The following is a 24,542-nucleotide window of genomic DNA, read 5'->3' on the forward strand; positions in this document are numbered from 1 at the left end:
CGAGGGATGAACCAAGACACTAGTTGGATTTTGGGGTGGGGGGATCAGAGCTGGGGGCTCCCCAGGGACGAACCAAGACACTAGTTGGATTTTGGGGTGGGGGGATCAGAGCTGGGGGCTCCCCAGGGACGAACCAAGACACTAGTTGGATTTTGGGGGGGGGGGCAGAGCCAGGCCCCTGCCAGGAAGGACCCGAGGCACCCTCTGGGTTTTGCTTTAATTACAAAAGGTCCCGTCAGCCATAGAAACCCCCCTGCCCACCCCTCAGCATGCAGGGTTCTCTCTCCTCCCCCCCCAACCCCCACCCCTGGGTGCCCCCCCTAACCCCCACCCCCACCTCTGGGGGGGATGGGCAACTATGGGGGGGCTCAGAAATCCCTGCACCCCCCACCTGACCCCACCTCGGGGGGGGGGGTTGGCACCACACACTGTTGGCACAATGGAGGGGGGGTTGGCACCTTTGGGGGGGGTTGGGGGGTCGGCACAATGGTGGGGGGTTATAAATCCCTTTTTTTTTGTATTTTCATGTATTTTTTAAATAAAACCCTTTGCCAGGCATGGCGGATGATGACTGGGGGGGAGGGTGAGGGGGGGCACCTGATGCCACCCCCCCTTCCCAAAGTGCCAATCCCTGCCAGGATCCAAAGTGCAATGGGGAGGGAGGGGGGCTGTGGCTCCTTTCCCCTCCTCCCCAATCTTGGTGCCCCCCCCAGTCCCGGTGCCCCCCCCAGTGTCCTGGTGCCCCCCTGGCACAGGGGGGGCAGTACCCGCTGGGTGGGTCCCCGTTAGATCGAGGTCTCGTCGCTCCTGGTGGGGGGAGGGAGGGGATGGATAAAATGTGGGGGTTGGCACAAAGTGTGTGTTGGGGGGGGATAAAAAACAAGACAGACGAATGCGTGATGGGGGGGGGTGCCAGGGTGCCCTCTGTACCCCCCAGCACCCAGTGCCCACCCTGGGGGGATGATGGAGGGGTGGGGGGGGTGAGGGGAGGCAGGACCCCCCCCATGAGTTAATGGAGAAAATTAAAGAACAGAAATCTGGGGGGGGAGGAGAGAAAAACCAGGTTAGTGCCAATGGTGCCAACCCCCCCTGGGCACCCTCATCCACCAAGGGGGGACAGCGGGTGTCTAACAGGCACCCAATGGGCACCCCAATATCCAGTGGGCACCCAATGGACACCCCAACACCCAATGGGCACCCAGTGGACACCCAAATATCCCGTGGGCACCTGGCAGGCACCCCAATACCCAATGGACACCCCAAAGGCACCCAACAGGCACCCCAAGGGATGCCCCAACACCCAACAGGCACCTAATGAGTGCCCCAACACCCAAAAGGCACCCCAACACCCAACAGGCACCTCAACACCCAATAGGCACCCCAAGGGATGCCCCAACACCCAACAGGCACCTAATGGGCACCCCAATATCCAGTGGGGACCCAATGGACACCCCAACACCCAATGGACACCCCAATATCCAGTGGGGACTCAGTGGACACCCCGGCACTCAATGGGCACCCAATGGACAGCCTGACATCCAATGGGCACCCCAACACCCAACAGACACCCAGCGGGCACCCCAAGGGGTGCCCCAACACCCAACAGGCACCCCAACATCCAATGGAACCCCAACACCCAGTGGGCACCTTAACACCCAATGGACAGCCCAACACCCACTGGACACCTGGGGGGTACCCCAATATCCAACGGGCACCCAATGGTCAACGGGCACCCAACAGATGCTGCTAGACCTGATGGGCACCCAACGAGTGCCCTTCGGGTGGTCAATGGGGGCACTCAGTGATCAATGGGCACTCAGTGGGCACCCAATGAGAACTCTTGCACCACATGGGCACCAAGAGGAGCCCTGGCACACAATGGTCTCCTGTCAGTTACCTTGGCACGCAGTGGGCACGCAGTGGGCACCCAGCAACCACCCTTAAACCTGATGGGCACCCAAAGAGCACCCAGTGGAGGCCCAAAAGGAGCCCTGGCACCCAAAGAACACCTCATAGGCACCCCATGGGTACCCTTGAACCCAGTGGGTGCCCAAAGGGAACCCTGGCACCCAAAGGGCACCTCTTGGGCAATGTGGCACCCAATGGGCACCCAGTAGGATCCCTGGCACCTGATGGGCACCCAAAAACCACCCTCATACCCAGTGGGTGCCCAAAGGTAACCCTGGCACCCAAAGACCGCCCCGATGGGCACCCAACAGCCACCCTCACACCTGATGGACACCCAAAGGGCACCTCTTGGACACCCTGGCACCCAATGGGAGCCCTGGCACCTGATGGGTACCATGGCACCCCATGGGAACCCAACAACCACCCTGGCACACCATGGACACCCAAAACCAACCCGGGCACCCCAAGGACTCCCAATGGACACCCAGAAGCACCCTGGGCACACGCTGGCACTCACTCGGACCCGGAGGAGTCCTCATCAGCGGTGCCTGCGCGAATGCTCATGGCGATGGGGGTGAGGCCGCTCAGCTGCTCCTCGAGGCTCTGCCGGGCCCGGGGGGCCGGGGGGGCACCCCCGTCACTGCCTGACGAGGCAACTGTGCCCGCAGGGGGCGGCGGGGGGGGCCCGGGGCGCTGGGCACTGCCCCCCCGCTCACTGATGGGGGGCAGGCACTTCTTCTTCAGGATCCCTGCAGGGGAAGGGGCATCACCCGGTAGGTTTGGGAGGTTCCCATCCCACACACACCCCCTGGCACCCAAAGGGCACCCGGGAGGGACCCTGGCACCCAAAGGGTGCTCAATGGCCATGTTGGCACCCATTGGGTCCCCAAAGGGAACTCTGGCACCCAAAGGGTATCCAATGGGCACCTTGGCACCCAAGGAGTGTCCAAAAGGACCTCTGGCACTGGATGGGCACCCAAAAAGAACCCTGGCACCCAAAGGGTGTCTAGTGGACACCCGGGCATCCAGTGGGTGCCCACAGGAAGCTCTGGCACCTGATGGACACCTGAAAAATACCCTGGCACCCACCGGGCACCCTCGAGCCCATACCTTTGTGTGGGTGGGGCAGGGGCAGCAGTAGGGGTTCCCTGGGCAGGGCCTCCCCGTTGGGCCGGGGAGGGTCTCCCAGGGGGGGGGCCCCTGCCCCCCCTGCCGGCTGCACCCGCAGCCCCTCGGTGCCCGCCATGCCCTCGCTCTCGCTCGCCGTCGTCACGAACTCCCCGGGCCAGTACGGGCACCCCGGGGGCATCCGGGCGGCACCTGCAGGCAGGGGGTTGGTGGGATGGGCAGGGCCAGGGACCCCCCCGGCCCCCGTGGGTGCCCCCCAGCAACAACGAGCCACGGCCAGGGTCCCCCCAAAACCACTGGGTGCCCCCCCTCAGCACCCCAGACTGGGGGAGGGACTCCCCTCATACCCACTGTACCCACTGGGTACCCCCCAGCAACACCGAGCCAGGATCAGGGACCCTCCCCAACCCCACTGGGTACCCCCCCAGCACTGGTCAGGCCAAGGGTCCCCCCATCCCCAGCGGGCGGACGTTGCCTGTTGGGGGGCCGTTACCGGGGCCGGGGGGGGCCGGGGGAGCCCCAGGCAAGGGGTCCCAGCCGGGGGGGGGCTCGTCGTCGCTGTCCGACGAGTGGGTGGAGCCGTAGGAGCCGCTCGGGTCGTCCAGGGACAGGTCACTGTCCGAGTCCGTGTCGTGCTCTGGAGGGATCACAGCTCAGGGGGGACCCGGGGACACCCCCCGTGCCCCCCAACAGGTGCGGGTCGTTACCCTCGGGCTGCTCCTGCGCGTCGAGGAAGAGTCCCCCGGGCTCGGGCAGCGGCCCCGGGCTGCCCGCCAGCCCCGAGTCCTCCCTGGGGGGGGAGCATGGCAGTGTCAGTGCCTGGCACCCCCCTGGGGCCCCAAAACCACTGCCAGACACCTGCTCGGCCCCCAAACCCACTGCCATCCCACCACCCCATCCCTGTGCCACCCCTCCAGCCCAGTGCAGTGCCCCCAACCCACCAACTGCTTAACCCACCGCTCTACCACTCCATGACCTGCCACTCCAGTGCCGTGCCCCCACCACCCCTGCAACCCATCCCACGACCCCATGACCCTGCCACCCCCCATGCCCATTGCCATGTCACCCCCCCCCCCCCCCACCTGCCACCCCCCCACCCCTGAGCCGTGCCATCCTGCCACCACCCTGCCATTCTGCCACTGCAGTGCCGTGTCACGCCCCCACCTTGCCACCACCCACCACCCCCTCACCCTCTCACCCCAACAACCCAGGGCCATGTCACCCCACTCCCCCATCACCTGCCACCGCCCCGCCATCCTGCCACATCAGTGCCATCCCCATTGTCCCCCCGTGCCACGCGCGGTGCCCACCGCACCCGCACCTCCTGACGAAGGGGATGTAGCTGTGATGGCTCTTGCCTGACCGGGCTGTGCTGTGCAGGGACCCCGAGGACCCCCCGCCCGGGGGGGGGCACAGTGGTCCTGCCACATATGTGCTGTCCCCGCTGTACGCCTGGCATAGGCACAGGGACGTCACGGCCGGGCTGCCCCGAGTCCCCCCGAGCCCCCTGGGGGGCTGGAAACGGGACAGGGGCATCACAGCCGTGCCGGGGTGCCCCGAGCCCCCCTCTGTCCCCCGGGGGGCTGGCACGGGGATAGGGACATTGCAGCCCTGCCAGAGGCTACCCCAAGGCCCTCTGAGCCCCCTATACCAGAGACAGGGACAACACAGCCGTGCTAGGGGCTGCCCCCAGCCCCCCCAAGCCCTCCATGCCCTCCGGGGGTCTGGCACGGGCACAGGGATTCCACAGCCCAGCCAGAGGCTGCCCCAGCCTCCCCGTGCCAAGGATAGGGACAACGCAGTCATTCCAGGGACTGCCTCAAGACCCCCCGGCACCCCCAGCAACCCCCAGGGAGCTGGCACGGGGACAGGGACATCACAGCCGTACCAGGGGTGCCCCCAGCCCCCGCCCCCCCCCAGCCTCCCGTGTTTCCCAGGGGGCTGGCATGGGGACAGGGACATCACAGGAGGGCCCGAGCCCCCCGTACCCTCTCCTGTGCCCCCTCCCGTGCCCCCCCCCCCCCCCCCCCTCCTGTGCCCCCCCCCGTGCCCCCCCCCCCGCCCCCCCGGCACTCACGGGTGTCAGGGTGGCCTTGGTGGCCAGTGGGGGGTGGTGGCGGCGGGCACAGCTCAGGCAGAGGCTTCTCCGCACCTCCTTGCTCAGTACCACACAGGACAGGAACATGAGGGGCCCCTGGGCACACGGGGGGGCACATGGGCATGGGGGGCACAGGGGAGGGGTCGGACAGCCTCGTGGGGGACCCCCAGTGTCACCTGAGGGGGCTCCCAGAGACGTGGGGGGCACCCCTTTGGCACCCCAAACTGGGTGAAGGGACCCCCACACATACTGGGTGCCCCCCATGGGCACCCTGGATATGGCAAGGGACCCCCCCCGTGCCCACTGGTGCCCCCCAAATGGGTTTGGGACTCTGTGGGTTCTGGGAGTCCCAGGAGGGGAGGTGCCAGGGCTCTCTGGGGGTCCCAGGGTGGGCTCTGGTGGTCCCAGGGGTGGTGGACTCTGGAGGTCTCAGGAGTGGAGGTTCTCAGCTCTCTAGGGGTCCCTGGGGGTCCCCAGGGTGGGCTCTCCGGGGTCCCAGGGTGGGGACTCTGTGCTTTCAGGGGGTCCCAGGGAGCGATGGGGATGCCTGCTGACCTGGAGGCAGTTGGAGGCAGCAAACAAGTAGTGGCACAGCAGGGCATCACTGTTCACCGACAGCAGGGCCAGCAGCCAGGCCAGGCTGGGCACAGCCAGGAGCACGGCCGCTGTGCGGACCCCTGACCTGGCACCCAACAGCACCCCAGTGTCACCCAACAGCACTCTAGTGTCACCCCAGTGTCACCCCACACCACCAGCACGGCCGCCGTGCGGACCCCTGACCCGGCACCCCAGTGCCACCCCAGTGCCACCCAACAGCGTCCCAACAGCACCACAGCAGCAGCACGGCCACTGTGACACCCCCAACATGAGCACCCCGATGTCACCCCAGTGTCACCCCATGTCACAGCCCCCTGTACCTCCCCACCGTGGGTGCCCCAACACCCTGTGCCCCCCCACCCTCCAGGGGCACCCCAGCACCCCATACCCCCCTGTCCCCAGTGCCCCCCTGCCCCCCCACGGGTGTCCTGTGCCCCCTGACCCCACAGATGCCCCAACCTCTCCCTCCTTTAATGCCCTCCTTGGGCATTAAAGCCCCCAATATTGCCCTGCCCCCAATGCCCCCTGCCCCAAATGCCCCCTTATCCCCCATGGGTCCCCCTGCTACGCCCCCAGTGCCCCCTTGTCCCCAGTGCCTCCCTGCCCGCTTCAGTGCCCCCAATAGCCTCCACCGGTGCCCTCTTGTCCCCCAATCCCCCTTGCCCTCCTTGGGTGCTCCCCCTGGCCCTCATGGGTCCCCCTGTGCCCCCAGTGCCCCCCACTGGTTCCCCCCCTGCCCCCTGTGCTCCCCCGTCCCCCTATGGGTGTCCCCCATGCCCCCGGTGCCCCCCATGCCCTCCTGTCTGCTGTGCCCCTAGCCCCCCGTGGGTGCCCCCTGCCCCCGGTGGTCCCCCCAACCCCCCGTGGGTGCCCCCTTGGGGCACTCACGCCGAGCCCTTCTTCTGGAAGCCCTGTGGGGTGGCGCATGAGGCCCTGCCCGCCAGCACCAGGAAGAAGATGCCGACCTGGGGGCGAGGGGGGTGAGCAGGGCGGCTGGGTGGGGGTCTCCCCTGCCCCCCCTGCCCCCCTGGCCCCCACTCACGGCGAGGGCGGCGATGGCGGGGCCGGCCAAGCTCCACACGAGGGGGTCGTGCAGGGCCAGCCAGCAGAACTCGGGGGTCCCGTAACCCTCGGGGTCCAACCCCACGGCCAGGCCTGCAAAAGGGGGCGCAGGGGCGAGGCTGACAGGGGGCAGGTCTAAGGGGCGGGGCTAAATGGGGCATGGGTGGGGCAGGTGAGGGGGTAAGGTCGGGGGTGGGGCTGCTTCGGGGGCGGAGCTACGCAGAGTGGGGCTTTGATGGCAGGGGGGCGCTGGGGATAAGAGGGTGCCCGTGAGGGGCTTTGGGGGCACAGAGGGGACCCATGGGGGGCTTTGGGGGGCATTGGGGACAAAGGGGCACCCATGGGGTGCTTTGGGGGCATGGAGGGGACCCATGGAGGGCAGGGGGGCACTAGGGGCTATTCTGGATTGGGGAGGTGCAATTCGGGATTGAGTGGGGCTATTCTGGGTTGGGGCGGGGCTATTCCAAAGTGGGTGTGGGTAGTCTGCATTGGGGTGGGGTTATTCTGGAATGGGTGGGACTATTCTGAAATGGGGGCAGGGCTATTACAGATTGGGGGTGTGGCTATTCTGGATTGGGTGAGGCTATTTGGGATTGGGGTTGGGCTACTCTGGATTGAGGTGGGGCTATTCTGGATTGAGTGGGACTATTCCCTATTGGGGGCGGAGCTCTTCTAGATTGGGTGGGACTATCCTGTTGGGGGTGTGGCTATACCCAGGGGTGTGGCTATGCTGGGCAAGATGCACCTGAGGAAGGGGCTATATCCTGGGGGCGGGGCTACACTTGGAAATGAGATCAATCTGATTGGGGAAGGGGGCTCGAGGGGGCGGGGCCATCACTGAGAAGGGGGTGGGGCCACCAGAAGGCATTGGCCCAGGTGGGCACCTGGCACCAGGTGGGCTGTAGGGTGGGGGTGGGGCCGGGGGTGGGGTCAAGGTGGGGGGCGGTGCTCACCGGTGATGAAGGCAGGCAGCCCCCAGCCCAGCACGTGGTAGAAGCGCATGGGCCCCCTGTCCACGCTGCGGGGCTCGCTGCGGCGCCGGTACAGGTGAAGGGCCTCCAGCAGCCCCCAGCCCACCGCCCCCAGGTACAGGAACTGCAGCAGGATGGCCACCACCGTGCAGGCCAGCTGGGACACCCCCACCCCCATCACTGGGTGTGCCCCAAGCTCAGCCACACAGTCTCATCCACCCAGGATGGCCACCACTCTGCAGGCCAGCTGGGACACCCCGACCTCTGTCGCTGGGTGTCACGGAGCCCACCCACCCAGGATGGCCACCAGATGGGCCACCACACCCCCTCACTGGGTGTCACTGACCCCACGCACCCATCCCACCCACCCCCAGATAGAGGTACTGCAGCAGGATGGTCCCCACACCCTGTCACTGGGTGTCACTGAGCCCACCCACACTGTGCAGGCCAGCTGGGACACACCCACACCTGTCACTCATTGTCACTGACCCCACCCACCCAGACCCATGCACCCCCAGGTACAGGAACTGCAGCAGGATGGTCCCCACACCCCCTCACTGGGTGCTCACTGACCCCCCCAGCCAGCCCTGCCTGCTCCACCCTGCCCACCACACTCGGGCACAGGATAGCCCCCACCGTGCACACCCCCTGGGCCACATCCCATCACTGCCACGCCCACTGGCCACACCCAACGAGTCCCACCCACCAAACCCCACCCCTCCCCCCTTACCCTACCTGTTCCAGCCCTACTCACTCCCCATCACCTCCCCAGGTGTGGATCCCCAACCCCAAACCCCCAAATCCCACCATTCCCCACCCCTCCCCCCTCTCACCACTTATTTCACCCACACCCACCCATCCACAACCTCCCCAGTGGTGGATCCCCAACCCCCCAATCCCACCAGCCTTCCCCCACCCCTTCCAGCCCCACCCACCCACCTCCCAAGCTGTGAATCCCCAACCCTCAACACCTAAATCCCACCATTCCTCACCCTTTCCCTCCCACCCTCGCACCCCCAACCTCCCCAGTGGTGGACCCCCAGCCCCAAAACCCCAAATCCCAGCAGTCTCTTCCCTTTCCCCACCCATTCCAGCCACTCTCAAGATGTGAATTTCCCAATCCTCAACCCAGATCCCCCAATCCTCCCTGTCTCCCCCCTTTGCTGTCCCTGCCCTGCTCACCGGGAGCTCGGCCTGGTTGATGCCGAGCAGGAACACGAGCTGTGCCAGGAGCAGGGCGGCAGCGCCGTGCCGCCGGATGCTGTGGCGGTTGGAGCGCAGCCCCCGCAGGGTGCCCAGGGCCAGCACCACCAGGACCAGCCCCGCCAGGGCCACCCCCAGAGAGCCGTAGGTCAGGGCTGCCAGGGGCAGCACCTCCCCATTCTGCGGGGAGACACGCTCATGGACACGCCCCTCCACAGGGACATGCCCAGGGACACACCCATGGACACGCCCATGGATACGCCCATCCACAGAGACATGCCCAGGGACATGCCCATGGACATGCCCATCCACGGAGACATGCCCATGGACACATCCATGGATTTGCCCATGAACATGGACACACCCATAGACACACCCACGAACACATCCATAAGCACACTCATGGACACGCCCATGGACACACCCATCCACAGGGACACACCCATGAACATGCCCATTGACACGGACATGCCCAAGGACATGCCCATCAACAGAGACATGCCCATGGAGAGAGACACACCCCCTCTGTACAGCCCATCCAGTAACTGGGCCTGGAAGGCCTCACCCGCAATGCCACACCCCAGTGTGAAACCCTGCCCACATTGTTCAGCCCTGCCCCTTTAATCCCCACCCACATTGCCCCTGCCTCTTGGAGACTGACCTGCCCAACTGCTATTGGCCCCGCCCCAAGGGAGCCCCACCCATCCTGATCAGGCCTGCCCACTGAAGCCCCACCCACCTTCCTCAGCCCCACCCTCACAGGCACTTATCCCTGCACTGACCCTGCCCCATTAGGCCCCTCCCCTTCTGCTAAGACCCTCCTACCCCTGTCCCCTCCCCTTTAGCACCAGCCCCTCCCCTGCCCCTGTAGCCCTGCCCCCATGCCTGGAACTGCCCACCAACCTCGTGTGCCCCATGTCCCCATGTCCCCAGCAGGGCCCTATCCCCACCCCCTGTGTCCTTCCACGTCCCCTGTGTCCCATCTGTCCCCCCACCATGTCCCTGTGTTCCCACCAGGGCCCTGACCCAGGTCACCCCATGCCCCAGGGTTGCTGTGTCCTATCTGTTCCCCTCTGTCCCCATGTCCTCTCTGTCCCCATACCACTGTGTTCCCATGGCCCCATATCCCTCATGTCCCCCCATGTCACCCATGTCCCCCCTTGTTCCCATCCCTCTTGTGTCCCCATGGCCCCCATGTCCCCGGTATCCTCATACCCCCATGTTCCCATGTCCCCCCATGTCCCCATATCCCTTCATGTCTCCATGTCCCCTCATGTCCCCATGTCCGTATGTCCCCCACCCCTCCAATGTCCCTTCATGTCCTCATGTTCTTGACGTTCCCATGCCCCCATGTCCCCCACCCCGCCCATATCCCCTCATGTCCCCGTGTCCCCTGGTGTTCCCATCCCCCCATGTCCTGACACGTCCCCCAGTGTCCCCCCATGTCCCTGGTGTCCCCATCCCCCCGCATCCCTCCATGTCCCCGTGTCCCTGGTGTTCCCATGTCCCCCTATGTCCCCCCGTGCCCCCGGTGTCCCCCTGTCCCACCTCCCGGCGGGATATGTCCATGAGGACGGCGAAGCTGGTCAGGTGGTGACACTGGCAGCTCACGTGGCTCCGGTTCCTGAAGGCGACCTCGCAGCCCCGCGCCGACCAACCGCCTGCGCCCCCCGTCCTGCGGGGACCCGCGGGGACATCACGGGGACATGATTGACACAGCCACACCCACCGGGACACACCCACCGGGACACAGACCAACCCCCAGTGCCACCCATCCTGCGGGGACCCGCGGGGACACGATGGGGACGTCAGGGACACACCTACACTCACAGGGGTGTCCCTGTACCCCCCGGGCTGTCCCTGTCACTCCCAGGGTGTTCCCATTCCCCCGCAGTGTCCCTGTCCCCCCGGGGGGTCTCTGTCCTCCCAGAGTGTCCCTGTCTCCCCAGGGTGTCTGTGCCCCCCTCACCGCAGGGAGTGGTTCCAGAACACGCAGATGGGCTTGGAGCGTTCCTGCGTCTCCAGGAGCCGGAACTGGAGGGTGACGGGCTTGGCCAGTGCCCAGGGGGTGCCTGTGCCCGCCGTGCCCCCCGCGTGGACACTGATGCTGACCACGGGTGTGTTGATAATGGGGCGCTTGGGCACCCTGGGGTGGGGCACCGGGGTCAGGGGGGCCCAGTCGGGGCACCCCAAACTCCACCTCGGTGGCCCACAATGTCCTGGCACCCCGTGGGCACCACCCCGCTCACCTGTGCCCCCTCCTTTGCGCACCCCACAGGCACCGTCCCCTGCACCCCCCTCCATGAGACCCCTCCCCACCCCCTGTGCCCCCACTCCTGCGGCCCCCTCCTTATCCCTTGTGCCCCTCTCTTGGGCACCCCTTGGCATCCCATGGGCCCCATTCTTGGGCACCCCTTGGCCCCCTCTCCCTTTGGTGCCCCCACCCATGGGCACCTCTGGGGACCCTCCTTATCTGGTGTTCCAACCCCTTGGGAACCCCTGGGCACCCCATGGACCCCTTCCCCTGCAACCCCACCCCTAGGTACCCCCAATCCCCTGTGCCCCCCTTACCCTTGTCACCCCATGGGTCCAATCCCCTGTGCCCCCCCCCAACATGAGCACCCCCCATCCCCTCTTCCCCCACCCCTGAGCACCCCACGGGCACCTTTGGGCACCCATGGGCCCCCTCCCCACCCTGTGTCCCCATCCTGGGGCAATCCACATGTCCCCCATCCTCGAGCACCCATGGGCCCCTTCCCCATCCTGTCTCCCCATCCTCAGCCACCCCATGTGCCCCCTTTCCCATCCCTGCCCAGCTTTCTGAGGACCCCCCCGGTCCTTCCTCCTGGTACCCTCCCGATGGGCTCCCCTGCCTTGCCCAGCCCCCCGTGCCCTCCCGCGGCCCCCGTGCCCCCCTCGGCGGTGGCACCGGAGGCTGCGCTTGTCACTGTCGAAGCGCGGCGGGAGGAGCCCTGCCAGGGTGCGGTAGATGATGACGCTGGCGATGGCCTGGCCCTCGCCCAGGGCCGGGTGTCGCCTGTGCCGGGTCACCACGGTCACCTCACCGTCCTCCTCCTCCTCCTCCTCCTCCTCCTCCTCTTCGGCCTCTTCCTCCTCCTCCTCTTCCTCCTCCTGCCCACCTGTGCCCCGCAGGGCCTGGCTGTGCCCGCTGGAGGGGCCTGGGGGGCACGAGTTGGGGGTGGCATCATGTGTCACTGTCCCCATGGCCGTCCCAGTGTCCCCCACCCTGCCACCCCCATGGCCATATCAGTGTCCCCAACCCTGTCACCCCATGGCCACCCAGGGATCTCTGTGGTGACACTGAGGTCTCCAACCCTGCCACCCCCATGGCCATAGCAGTGTCCCCAACCCTGCCACCCCCATGGCTACACTGGAGTCCCCATGGTGACAGTGGCGTTTTCAGCCCTGCCAGATCCATGCCAGGGAGTCCCCCCAGCCCTGCCAGCCCCATGCCAGGAGCTCCCCATTCCTGCCAGCGTCATGGATGCCGGGGATCCCCCTATCCCTGCCAAACCCATGCCAGGGGCTCCTCAGCCCTGCAAGCCCCATGGATACCAGGGAGTCCCCATCCCTGCCAGCCCCATAGATACAAGGGGGTCCCCATCCCTGCCAGCCCTATGGATGCCAGGGGGTCCCCCCAGCCCTGGCAGCCCCCCTGTGCCCCCCAGACTCACGCCTGCCCTCGGGGGACCAGAAGACGCTGTCGGGCAGAATGACGGTGGTCTCCAGGTCTGGGGGCTTCTCCCCCCGCAGGGCCTCGTAGCGGGGCAGGCGGGCACCCGCCGGGCTGCTCTTGTCCAGTCGCACCACCGACACCACTGCGGCACCCATGGCATGGCATGGCACCCATGACACGGCATGGCACCCACGGCACCCACAGCACCCACAGACCCCAGGGGACACGGATCCCAGTACACACTGACCCCACTGCGGCACCTGTGGCATGGCACCCATGGTACAGCATGGTGGCACCCATGGCAACCACAGACCCCAGGGAACACAGATCACAGCACGCACCTATCCCACTGTGGCACCACGGCACCCATGGCACAGCATGGTGGCACCTATGGTACAGCATGGTGGCACCCATGCCAAGGCACAGCACCCACGGCACCCACGGCACCCACAGACCCTGAGGAACATGGACCTCAACACCCACCGAGCCCCTGTGGCACCGTGGCATTCGTGGCACAGCATGGTATCACCCATGGCACCCACAGCACCCACAGACCCTGGGGAACATGGAGCCCGGCACCCGCGGCACAGCGTGGTGCCACTCATGGCACAGCATGGTGTCACCCATGGCATGGCACAGCACCCATGGCACACACAGACCACAGGGAACACGGAGCCTGGCACCTACTGACACCACTGAAGCACCACGGTACCTATGGCGTGGCACCCATGTGCCCTGAGCACACCCACGGCCATGTCCCCAACACACACATGTCCCCAGAGTCACCCATGTCCATGTCCCCATCACATCCATGGCCATGTCCCCAATACCCATGTCCCCCAACCCCGCCTGTCCCCAGAGTCCCCCCTGTCCCCCGCCGTGTCCCCAGCCGTGTCCCCAGTCCCCCCGTGCCCAGCTCCTGGGGGGGCACTGACCGATGTTGGGGGTGACGATGGTGAAGGGGCTCAGGTAGGTCTGAGGCATGTTCCGTGCCAGGGCCCGCGCGTACTCCTCGAAGTGCCGCAGCAGCTGGGCCGTGCCCCCCTCCGTCTGCTGGATCAGCTCCCAGTGCCGCTTGTTGTCCGCATCCAGCAGGGCACTGCCCACCCGTAGCAGGTTCTGGAGGCACGGCGGGGCGGTGGCATCGGGCTCTGCCACCCTGCTGGCCGGGAACAGGGTCCCCAACCCCACCCCCCTGTGCCACCCCCCTGCAGGGCTCTGCGGTGCCCTGGCACCCACAGCGGGGCACGGGGGTCTGTACCCACCCTCCCCCCCGAAGGCGAGGGACACAAAGCCCTGCCCCCTCCATGAGGGTGCCCAGCACACCAGGGCAGGGGCTCCAGCACTGACGCAGCTCCCCAGATAGGTTCCCATAGCCCACCTCGGGGCCTGGGCTCCTGCCCCGGTGTCATCCCCCAGGAGGGTGCCCATCGCCCCAGACTCTGGGCTCCTGCACCAATGCCCTTGCCAGATGGATGCCCATTCCCCTGGCATCTGCTCTTCTGCCCCCCACATGAGGGTGCCCATCCCCCTGGTATGCAGCCTTCTGCACAACCTCCTCCCTCCTGGGAGTGCCCATGATTCCGGTGTCTGGGCTCTGGCACATCCACATGTGGGTGCCCATCACCCCAGCCTTTGGCCTCCATCCCCAGTCTCCCCTTCACAGGCAGGGGCCCCCCACCCTGGCATCCTGCCCCCACGTGAGGGTGCCCAGCACCCTGGTGTCTGGACTCCTGCCCCAATATCCCTCCCTGTCCTGGTGCCCATTGCCCTGGCATCTGACCTCCTACACCAACACCCCCGCCCAGATGGGTGCCCATCACCTCTGGGCTCCTGCATGCACAGGAAGGTGTCCATCAGTGTCTGGGCTCCTTCCCCAACTCCACCTGCCAGGAGGGTGCCCATCCCCCTGGCACCCACATTCCTGCATCCCCCTGCACCTTCCTCCTGCACATAGGAGTGCCCCACATGCTGGCAGTGAGTGCCCCCCAACCTGGTGGTGAGTGCCCCCCACCCCAAGAGTGAATGCCCCATGCCCTGGCAGTGAGTGCCCCACACCCTGGCATCTCCCCTCCCTTCCCACCCCCTCCCCATGCCACCCTCCACCTCCCACCCTCCTCCCCTCCCCCTTCCCACCCCCCCCCCCACCGGGCCCCCCCCCCGGCCCCCCTCCCCCCCCCCCCCCCCGGCGCCGTGGCGGGGGCCCCCCCCCCCCCGATCCCCACCCCGATGCGTCCCAGGGACCCGGGGCCACCATCGCACCCCCTCCCCATGCCACCCTCCACCTCCCACCCTCCTCCCCTCCCCTTTCCCACCCCTCCCCACACTGTGCCCACCCCGATGCCCCTCTCCCATGCCGTGCCCACCCTGATGCCCCTCTCCCACCCTGTGCCCACCCCGGTAAGCCCCTCTCCCACCCCTCTCCCGCCCCTCCCCAGGCCGTGCCCCCCGCGGTGCCCCCGCCCCACCTCGGTGAAGTGCACGTCCTGAGTGGCGGCGAGGCGGAAGCCACGCTGGCGGCTCTCGTGGCGCAGCAGAGCCCCTGCCAGCCGGTATGCCAGGCGCACGTCGCTGCCAAAGTACCCGCGGGCTTCGCGTGTGGCCTCGCGCAGTGCCAGCGCCACTCGGCGCGACTGCCCCGCGTCCCAGTGCGACTCGTTGCCCACCAGCTGCTCCGCCTGGGGGGGACACGTGGGCTCAGGGTGGCACCGGTGGCACAGCAGGGGAAACGGGTGCGGTGGCGGGTGCCGGCGCGGCTCACCCAGGGGCGCAGGGCGGCGAAGGCCAGGGCGCTGCAGTTGAAGAGGTTGGGGGGCAGCCACCCCTTGTGCTCATCGCAGTGGCGCAGGGCCGTGCCTGGGGGGGGACACTCGGGTGGCACCGCTGCGGGCACGGCAGGGAGGGCACCACGGGGGTGTCGTGCTGGCAGTGCCATCACAGCAGTGCCCCCCCAGTGCCGTCTTGGGGGTGGGCCGGAAGGGTCGGCCCAGCCCGACTTGTTCTCCGTGGTGGCACCGTGGTGGCACCGCCCCAAACCCATCCTAATTGTGCCACCACGGTGTCACAACCCCAACCCCGACCCTGCAGTGCCACCAGTGTCACCACCCCAAACCCATCACAGTAATGCCATCATAGAGTCACCACCCTAAACCTATCCCAGAGGTGCCACCACAGTGTCACTGCCCCAAGCCCATCCTAATTGTGCAACCACTGTGTCAGCCCCCAGCCTGTCCCAGCAATGCCACCACGGTGTCATCCCACCCCAACCCCACCTCAGCAATGCCACCACTCTGTCACCCCCCAGTTCCACCCCAGCAATGTCATCATGGTGTCACCACCCCAACCCCATCCCAGAGGTGCCACCATGGTGTCACCTCCCTGTACCACTCCAGCAATGCCACCACAACTCCCTCCTGCCCCATCCCAGCAATGCCACCGTGGTGTCATCCCACCCCAAACCCATCCCAGCTGTGCCACCATCATGTCACCCCCCAGCCCTGTCCCACTGGTGCCACCACAGTGTCACCACCCCAATCCCATCCCAGTGGTGCCACCACAGTGTCACTTCCCTGCCCTGCCCCAGCAGTGCCAGCACTCTGTCACCCTCCCAAGTTCCACCCCAGCAATGCCACCGTGGTATCATCCCACCCCAAACCCATCCCAGCTGTGCCACCATCATGTCACCCCCCCAGCCCTGTCCCACTGCTGCCACCACAGTGTCACCATCCCAATCCCATCCCAGTGGTGCCACCACTCCGTCACCCCCCCCAGCTCCATCCCAGCAATGCCACAACAGTGTCCCCAGTGCCACCTCATCCTGTGCCTGTGTCCCCACATACCCACGGAGCCCTTGGGACAGGGTGCGGCCGCCGGGAGCCCAAACCGGGTGCGGGGCCACCAGATGTTGGCCTCGATGGCCCGGGGACAGCTGTCATAGTTCACTGCGGGCACAAGGGTGTCACCGGGGCATAGCAGGCATGCAGGGGGACAGCGGGGTCACCAGGGGGACAGAGGGACACAGAGGGACAGGAGGGTCACTGGGGGGACAGCAGGGCATGCAAGAGGACAGTGGGACACAGGGGGATAGCGGGGTCATCAGGGGACAGAGGGACACAGGGGGATAGCCAGGTCGTCGGGGGACAGAGGGACACGGGGGACAGCAGGGTCACCAGGGGGCAGAAGGACACAGGGGGACAGTGGGACACAGGGGGACGGAGGGACACAGGGTGCCAGTGGGACACAGAGGGACAGCAGGGCACACAGGGGGAAGTGGCTGACACAGGGTGATAGAGGACACTTATGGTGACACAAAGTGACACAAGGTGACACAAAGTGGCACAACATGATACAAAGTGACACGAAGTGACAAGGTGACACGAGGTGACACAAAGTGACACAAAGTGACACAAGGTGACAGGAGGTGACACGCAGTGGCACAGCGCCCCCGTGCGGTGCCCACCTTCGCAGCCGCCCGCTGTCACCTCGGCGAAGGGGTTGTCGCAGCGGTCGCAGTGGCGACCGATGACCCCGGCCTTGCAGGGGCATTGCCCGCTGGTGGCATCGCAGCGCCGCGACAGCGATCCCGTGGGGTAGCACTCGCACGGCTGGCACGTGTCACTGCCCGCAGGCCGGTAGTGGTTGTCCTGGAGGGGGCAGCGGGTCACTGCGGGCACGGGGTGGCAGGGGGGGACAGGAGGTGACAGGGGAGGACAGAGGGTCACGGCGGGCACAGGGGGGGCAGAGGGTGGCAGGGGAGGGATTGGGGAGCAGGGGATGACAGGGGTGGCAAAGGGTGACAAGGGGTGACAGGAGGGCAGGGGGTGACGGGGGTCTCAGGGAGTGGTAGAGGGTGGCAGAGGGTGACAGGGTATGGCAGAGGGTGGTAGGGAGTCACAGGGTGTTACAGGAGGTGGCAGGAGGTGATGGGGGTCACAGGGGCTGACACGGGGTGACAGGGGGTGGAAAGGGTGGCAGAGGGTGACAGGGGGTGACATGGGGGCAGGGGGTCACCACGGGAATGGTGGGGAGGGGGCAGGGAGTGGCAGGAGGTGACAAGGGATGGCAGAGGGTGACAGGGGGTCACGAGGGGGTCACAGAGGGTCACAGGGACTGGCAGGAGGTGACAGGGAGTGTCAGGGGATCACTGCGGGCATGGGGGGACAGAGGGGGTGGCAGTGGGTGGCAGGTGGTGGCAGGGCGTGGTAGGGGGGTCACTGTGGGCACGAGAGTGTGACAGGGGGCCGCAGACAGTGCCATGGGGTGGCAGAGGGGTGCCAGGGGGTTGAAGAGGTGGCAAAGAGTGGCAGTGGGGTGCCCAGGGGTGCCAGGAAGTGGCAGGAGGTGATATGGGGTGACAGGGGGCACAAGAGGTCACTGAGGGCACAGGGGGTTGACAAGGGGTGGCAGGGAGTGGCAGGTGGAGCCAAGGGGGTGCCAGGGGGTGCCAGTCCCACCTTGCAGCGACACTCGCCCGTGGTCTTGTTGCAGTCAGGGTCGAAGCCTCTCGAGGCGTCACAGCTGCAGGGGCCACACGTGGGGTGTCCCCACCACCCCCGCGGGCATGGCTGGGCCTCCCTGTGGGCACCAGGGCTGGCACTGGGGGGGGCACCGCCTTGGGTACCCCCACGGGGCCACTCGGACACCCCTCTGTGTCCCCTTTGCCCCCACAGTGTCACTCGGACCCCCACGGTGACACTTGTGCCCCCACAATGCCCCTTGGACCCCCACAGTGCCCCTTGTGCCCCCACAGTGCCCCCTGCACCCTCATAGTACCCCTTGGACCCCCAGAGTGCCCCCTGGATCCCCACCCTGACCCTTGCCCACCCACTGTACCTCCCACGTGCCCACCCTTGCCCACCCACTGTACCTCCCACGTGCCCACCCTGCCCTTTCTATGCCTTGCCTGCCCTCCCCAGCCCCCCCCCCTCAGTGTCCCTGCAGTGTCACCCACCGGTGCTGGCACAGGGTGCCGAAGGTGCCCGAGGGGCAGTGGCAGGCGTAGCCGGGGGCCGTGCCCGGCCGGCGGGCACATGTGCCCGGGGGCTCGCAGGGGTCCAGGGCACAGGCGCTGACACAGCTGTCCCCAAAGTATCCTGGGCATGGGCACGGCATTGGGGACACGGCCTTGGGGACACGGCATCGGGGACACAGCGGGCATCGGGCGGGCAGGGACGGGGACAGAGGGGCAGGGATAAAGGGGTGGCAGTGCCCAGGGAGAGTGGGACAGGGACAAGGGGATAGCAGTGCTCTGGGGACAGTGATAAGGGGTGGCAGTGCCCAGGGAGGGTGCAGTGCCCTGAGGGGCAGGGAGGATGTTAGGGGGGTCTCTGCCCACCAGCGTGGCACTGGGGGTGTCACAGGGGTGTACCTGTCCAAGGAAGTGTCAGGGGGTGTTGGGGGGGGTCGCTGCTCACCAGGGTGGCACTGGGGGGGGGGGTATCAATATCCCGGGGGTGTCAGGGGGATGTTGAGGGGGTCTTAGGGGAGGTCAGGGGTGTCCTCTCTCACTGGGGTGGCACTGGAGGGGGTATCAGTGTCCCGGGGGTGTCAAGGGGGTGTCAGCGGGGTCTCAGGAGGGGTCTCAGGAGGGTCTCAGGCAGGTTGGAGGGGCCCCTCTCACCAGGGTAGCACTGGGGGGGTGTATCAGTGTCCCAGGGGTCTCAGGGGTGTGTTGGGGGGGTCTCAGGCAGTGTTGGGGGGGTCTCGGGGGGAGTCGGGGGGTCCCCTCTCACCAGGGTGGCAGCGGCACGAGAAGCTATCCCAGTCGTTGCTGCAGTAGCTGTGGGGGGGGCAGGGCCCCGAGTCGCAGGGGTCGGGTAGGGCACAGCCCCCCTCCACGTTCACCTGGGCAGCCTGTGCCAGGCTCAGGGCACCAGCCGTCACCGCCGCGTCCCCCACGCGCAGCCCCTGCGGGGTCACCCGTCAGTGCCCCCCACTGAGAGCCAAGACCACCCCACGCGCTACCCCTGACATGCCCCCTCCAGTGTCCCTCAGTGCCACCCGGGACCCCCCGAGACACCCGGAACCCCTTCCCGGTGTCACCCCTCCTCGGTGTCCTCCCACTGTGACACGGGACCCCCTGGGACAACCCAGACCCCTCTGCATTGCGTCACTCTCTCTCCTCCCCGTGCCCCCCCGTGCCCCCCGTGCCCCCTGTGCCCACCCTGCACCCACCGTGCCCCCCAGTGCCTCGTTAGCTGCAGGCCACCCTGGAATCCCTCCTCCCCATGGCCCCCTGGTGCCCCCTCCGTGCCCCCCTGGTACCCTTCATTCTCCCAGTGCCCCCTGTGCCCCCCCTGCCCCATTACCTGCAGGCATCCCCGGAACCCCTCCTCCACGGTTCCCCCTTCCCCGGGCAGCCCCCCCAGGCTGAGGGTCCGCAGCCGCAGCCCCTGTAGCTCCCCGGGCACATCGCCCACCACCTGTGGGGGGCACAGGGACCACCGTGGGTGCCTTGGGGTGGCACGGAGGGTGCCGGGGTGGCACCCATGGGGGTCGGCAGGGCAGGTTCCCCCCACCTGGTGGCGGCCGTAGTCGAGGGTGAGGAGGAGGAGGGTGGCGGGGGGGTCGCGGCCGGGCCCGCCCCCCCGCAGCTCCAGCTCCACGTGGTGCCAGGCGCCGTCGTCTACCTTGGCCTGGGGCAGGCGCAGGACGGCCAGGCGGGCACCCCCCTGCCAGGCCCCCACCTCCAGCTGCCCCTCGCTCAGCTGCGGGGGAGGTACACGTCAGGGACCCCGAAAACCTGGAGGGGGCACTGGGAAATACACCCTCCCCCCCAGGGGGAATGTCCCCCCCAGAAGTGGTACCTCCTGGCACTGCCATCCCCTACCCGCAATAACCCGCCCAGGGCAATAGCCCCCCCGTGCTCCCCGTGCTCCCCCCCGTGCCCCCTCATGCTCCAACCTGTGCCCCCAGATGCCCCCAGTGACCTCCCCGTGCCCCTCTGTGCCCCTACGTGTTCCCCATGCCCCCCGTGACCCCCGTGCTCCTCCCTGTGTCCCCCGGTGCCCCCCGCTGCCCCCCGTGCCCACCTGCAGGGTGAGGCTGAGACGCCCCCCCGCTCCTGCCCTCAGCAGGACCCCCCGTGGGTGGCGGGTGCGGAACATGAGCCGGAGGTGCCAGGGCAGGGCGAGGGGCAGCGCCAGCCCCGCCCACGCCACGCGGCTGCTGCCCACGAACCGCTGCGGGGCCGCCATCTCTGCGGGAAACAAGCGTGGGGCCGTGCCCGGCCCTGGGACACCCCTCCCGCACCCAGCCCGGGCACCCCCTGACCGTGGGGTGGGGGCACATCCCACACCGCACCCACCCATGGACCCCCCACAACCACACAGGGACCCCCACATCCACACAGGGACCCCCCCCCGCAACCATCCATGGACACCCCACAACCACTCACGGACCCCCCACCCCCATCTGGAACCCCCCATAGCCCCACAGAGACCCTTCCCAACTCCCACGGCCCCACCTCCACCCAGAGCCTCCGCTCCCCTCATGAGACCCCCTCACTCCCCCCCGGACCCCCCCCCCCCCCCCGAGGACCCCCCCCCCGCCCCCCATGGCCCCTCCCCAGGCACCCCCCGTGACCCCCCTGTGACCCCCGGTACCTTCCTGGCAGGTTTTGCCCCCGAAGCCGAGGGGGCAGCGGCAGCTGAAGCCCCCCCACTCGTGCACGCAGGTGCCCCCGTTGTGGCACGTGGTGGGGTCGCAGAGGGTCTTCTTGTGAGGGCAGCCTGGGAGGGGCACAGGGGGGTCACACCCCACACCTTCCCCGGCCCCCCGGCCCTGCCTTGCCACATCCGGGGGGGTGCAGACACCCTCCCATCCCCCCCACCCCACACCCGGGGAGCACAGACCCCCCCACACCTCCAGCACCCCCTGGCCCTCACCCCAAGGGGGCAGAGACCTCCACACCCCTGGCACACCCCCCCACCCCCAAAGGGGGCACAGCCCCATCCAGCCCCCCAGCCTTGGCACCCCCCCACCCCAGTCCCCCTCCCCACACCCAGGGGGCACAGCCCCGCTGTCCTGTGTCACCCCATAACCCCCCACCCCATTTCCCCCCCCCACAAAGGCTCCCAGCCCCCCGCAGCCCCCCGGGCCGCCCTCCCCACGCCCCCAGTGCCCCCCGTGCCCACCGGGCAGGGTGCCGTTGTTGGCGATGAAGGTGCCCATATCCACAGGGCGCTGGTCGATGTGCAGGTGCCTCATACACCCCACAAAGTGGCGGCTCCGTATCGGGAAACTCTCGGGCAGCGTCGGGACCCCCCCGAGCAACAGCGGCCCAGTCAGGTCCAGCGACCTGCAGAGCCCGACGGCAGCCAGTGGGGGGCGGGGGCTAAGGGACCGCCCAGGGACCCCCCAACTCATGGGGAACCCCAGGGACAACCAGGGACCTCCCAACTCCTGGGGAACCCTTAGGGACCATCCAGGGACCCCATAACTCATGGGGACCATCAGGGACCACCCACAGACTCTAAACACATGGGGAACCCCAGAGATCACATAGACACCCCAAAACTCATGGGGACCCCAAGGGATCCTAAAACCTATGGGGACCCTGAGGGAACCCCAAGGATCACCCCCCCACCCCGAAACCCATTGGGGTTTGAGGGACCCCCCCAGGGACCCCCCAACACATGGGGACCCTCAGGGAACCCTAAGGGACACCCAGTCACCCCAAAAGCCGTGGGGGCTCAAGGGACCCCCCAGGGACCCCTCAAGCCACCGGGAACCCCAGGGACGCCCCAGGGACCCCCACCCACCCACCAATCCATGGTCCCCCCAGGGCAATACCTCCCTGGCACTGCCCCCCATGGCAATAACCCCTCCCCATGGCAATAACCCTCCCAGGGCGATACAACCCCTTGGCACTGCCCCCCAATGCCAAAAAACCCTCTCCCAGAACAATACAGCCCCCTGGCAGTGCCTCCCATGGCAATAACCCCCCCAGGGCAATACCCTCCCATGCCAATGCCCCCCTCCCATGGCAATAACACCCCCAATGGCAATACACCCCCCTGCCCCCCTATGCCCAAAAACCTCCCAGAGCAATACACCCCCCTGGGACTGCCCTCATGCCACACCCCCTGCGCCCCCCCGGCCCAGTCCCACATCCCTCCCCCCCACACATCTCCCCCCTCACTTCTTGGTGCCCCCCTGGGTGCCCTGGGCCGCACAGGAGTAGTTGGCGAGGCGGTGCCCAAAGCGCAGTGCCATAGCTGTGTCACAGTCGTCCACTGCCACCACGGCCACCTTCTGCTCCGAGGGGCCCTGTGGGACCCCCGAGCGCCCCATTACGGCCTGGGGGGGCACCGGGTCATGGGGGGGGCATGGAAACACCCCCCCGAACACCCCCTCCCCCCACCAGGGTAATACCCCCCAAGGCAATAACCACCCCCGTGCCAGTCACCCACTGCCAGGGTAACAACTCCCCCAGGGCAATACCCCCTGTGCCAATCACCCCCTGCCAGGGTAACAACCCCCCCCAAGGCAATATCTGCTGTGCCAACTAAACCCCCCCCCAAAGGCAATATCGCCAGTGCCAATCACCCCCCCAGGGCAAAATCTCCTGTGCTAATGTCCCCTCCCATGGGCAATATGCCCCCCTGGCATTGCCTCTCATGCCAGTAACCCCTCCCGGGCAATACCCCCTGTGTCAACACCCCCTTGTGCCCCTACCTTGTTGTAGTAGTGCAGCTGCACCCGGTGCCACTGCCCGTCACTGACACCCCCAGGCACGAACGGGGACACGGTGGTGGTGGTCTCACCTGCGGTCACAGAGCCGGGGGGATGGGGGTGTAGCACTGCATGGCATGCAGTGCCAGGGATGCAGTGCCAGGGATGTGACACGCAGGATGCAAGGCCAGGGCTGTAAAGTGTGGGATGCAGTGCCAGGGATGCAGTGCCAGGGATGCAGTGCCAGGGGTGCATGGCATGCAGTGCCAGGGGTGCATGGCATGCAGTCCCAGGGAAAGGATGGCAGGGAGGCAGTGCCAGGGATGTGCTACTCAGGATGTGTGCCAGGGATACAATGCCAGGCAGTGCCCAGGATGCAGTGCCAGGGATGTGGCACATAGGATGCAGTGCCAGGGATGGGGTACCCAGGATGCAGTGCCAGGGACATGAACCAAGACATGTGATGCCTGGGATGCACATCCTGGGGTGCGGTGCCAGGCAGTGCCAGGGACAGGATGTTTGGGATGTGATGCCCAAGATGCAGTGCCAGGCAGTGCCGGGGATGAAGAGCTGGGGATGGAATGCCTGGGATGGGGTGCCTGGGATGCAGTGCCAGGGAGGAGATACCCAGGATACAGTGCTGGGATGCAGTGCCAGGCAGTGCCATGGATGGGATGCCCAGGATGGGATGCCTTAGATGCAGTGTCAGGCAGTGTAGGGATGGGATATCCAGGATGCAGTGCCAGGCAGTGCAGGGATGGGCTGCAGGCAGTGCAGGGATGAGATACCCGGGATGCAGTGCCAGGTAGTGCAGGGATGGGATGCCCGGGATGCAGTGCTGGGATGCAGTGCCAGGCAGTGCAGGGATGGGGTGTCCGGGGTGCAGTGCCCAGCCATGGCAATGCCTGGTAGGGAAGCCAGGGTGTGGTGCCAGGCATAGGATGTCAGGGCACGGTGCCAGGTGGTGCCAGGCAGTGCCAGCTGTGCCCATACCTGCAGAGAAGGTGAGCTGGAGCTGCTCCCCCACGATCTCCAGGGCCACGAAGTCGTGGCGCTCGTTGAAGCGTCCGTTGTACAACAGAAGCCCATCCCGCTCCCGTGTGGCAAACCTGGGGGAGCACCAGTGTTGGGGGGGTACCAACACCCCCCGAGCCTAACCATGCCCCCCAAACACCCCCCGGACCTGACTATGCCCCCCAAACAC

At 67.2% G+C, this 24,542-nt stretch overlaps 2 protein-coding genes across 5 annotated transcripts in view; one reads left to right on the forward strand and one right to left on the reverse strand.

The window, feature by feature from the left end:
- PSRC1 (proline and serine rich coiled-coil 1) overlaps positions 1–587 on the forward strand; it is a 4,676-nt gene extending 4,089 nt beyond the window's left edge. Inside the window, exon 6 of the mRNA XM_017835502.1 lies at positions 556–587. Coding sequence (XP_017690991.1) covers positions 556–587 — 32 coding nt within the window. The remainder of the gene's footprint in view (positions 1–555) is intronic.
- Positions 72–24,542, reverse strand: part of CELSR2 (cadherin EGF LAG seven-pass G-type receptor 2) — a 33,341-nt gene continuing 8,870 nt past the window's right edge. Inside the window, exons 4-35 of one of the 4 annotated variants that reach the window (XM_017835540.1) lie at positions 24,332–24,447; positions 23,342–23,430; positions 22,806–22,963; positions 21,799–21,962; positions 21,268–21,393; positions 20,695–20,861; positions 20,182–20,370; positions 19,972–20,085; positions 19,396–19,570; positions 18,615–18,756; positions 18,118–18,238; positions 17,124–17,307; positions 16,504–16,605; positions 15,426–15,520; positions 15,133–15,342; positions 13,600–13,783; positions 12,663–12,806; positions 11,897–12,146; positions 10,937–11,113; positions 10,516–10,642; positions 8,947–9,147; positions 7,747–7,921; positions 6,774–6,886; positions 6,620–6,696; positions 5,690–5,816; positions 5,114–5,230; positions 4,358–4,488; positions 3,744–3,826; positions 3,530–3,673; positions 3,019–3,228; positions 2,426–2,657; positions 72–807 (exon numbers count right to left, since the gene is read on the reverse strand). In XM_017835540.1, coding sequence (XP_017691029.1) covers positions 786–807; positions 2,426–2,657; positions 3,019–3,228; positions 3,530–3,673; positions 3,744–3,826; positions 4,358–4,488; positions 5,114–5,230; positions 5,690–5,816; positions 6,620–6,696; positions 6,774–6,886; positions 7,747–7,921; positions 8,947–9,147; positions 10,516–10,642; positions 10,937–11,113; positions 11,897–12,146; positions 12,663–12,806; positions 13,600–13,783; positions 15,133–15,342; positions 15,426–15,520; positions 16,504–16,605; positions 17,124–17,307; positions 18,118–18,238; positions 18,615–18,756; positions 19,396–19,570; positions 19,972–20,085; positions 20,182–20,370; positions 20,695–20,861; positions 21,268–21,393; positions 21,799–21,962; positions 22,806–22,963; positions 23,342–23,430; positions 24,332–24,447 — 4,666 coding nt within the window. In that variant the 3' untranslated portion in view covers positions 72–785. Of the gene's footprint in view, positions 1,038–2,425; positions 2,658–3,018; positions 3,229–3,529; positions 3,674–3,743; positions 3,827–4,357; positions 4,489–5,113; positions 5,231–5,689; positions 5,817–6,619; positions 6,697–6,773; positions 6,887–7,746; positions 7,922–8,946; positions 9,148–10,515; positions 10,643–10,936; positions 11,114–11,896; positions 12,147–12,662; positions 12,807–13,599; positions 13,784–15,132; positions 15,343–15,425; positions 15,521–16,503; positions 16,606–17,123; positions 17,308–18,117; positions 18,239–18,614; positions 18,757–19,395; positions 19,571–19,971; positions 20,086–20,181; positions 20,371–20,694; positions 20,862–21,267; positions 21,394–21,798; positions 21,963–22,805; positions 22,964–23,341; positions 23,431–24,331; positions 24,448–24,542 lie in introns of those variants that run through there. The other 3 variants (XM_017835541.1, XM_017835539.1, XM_017835542.1) reach the window with 3 other exon arrangements.

The sequence above is a fragment of the Lepidothrix coronata genome, unplaced genomic scaffold (genome assembly GCF_001604755.1).
Source record: "Lepidothrix coronata isolate B3197 unplaced genomic scaffold, Lepidothrix_coronata-1.0 Scaffold259, whole genome shotgun sequence".
NCBI lineage: Eukaryota > Metazoa > Chordata > Aves > Passeriformes > Pipridae > Lepidothrix > Lepidothrix coronata.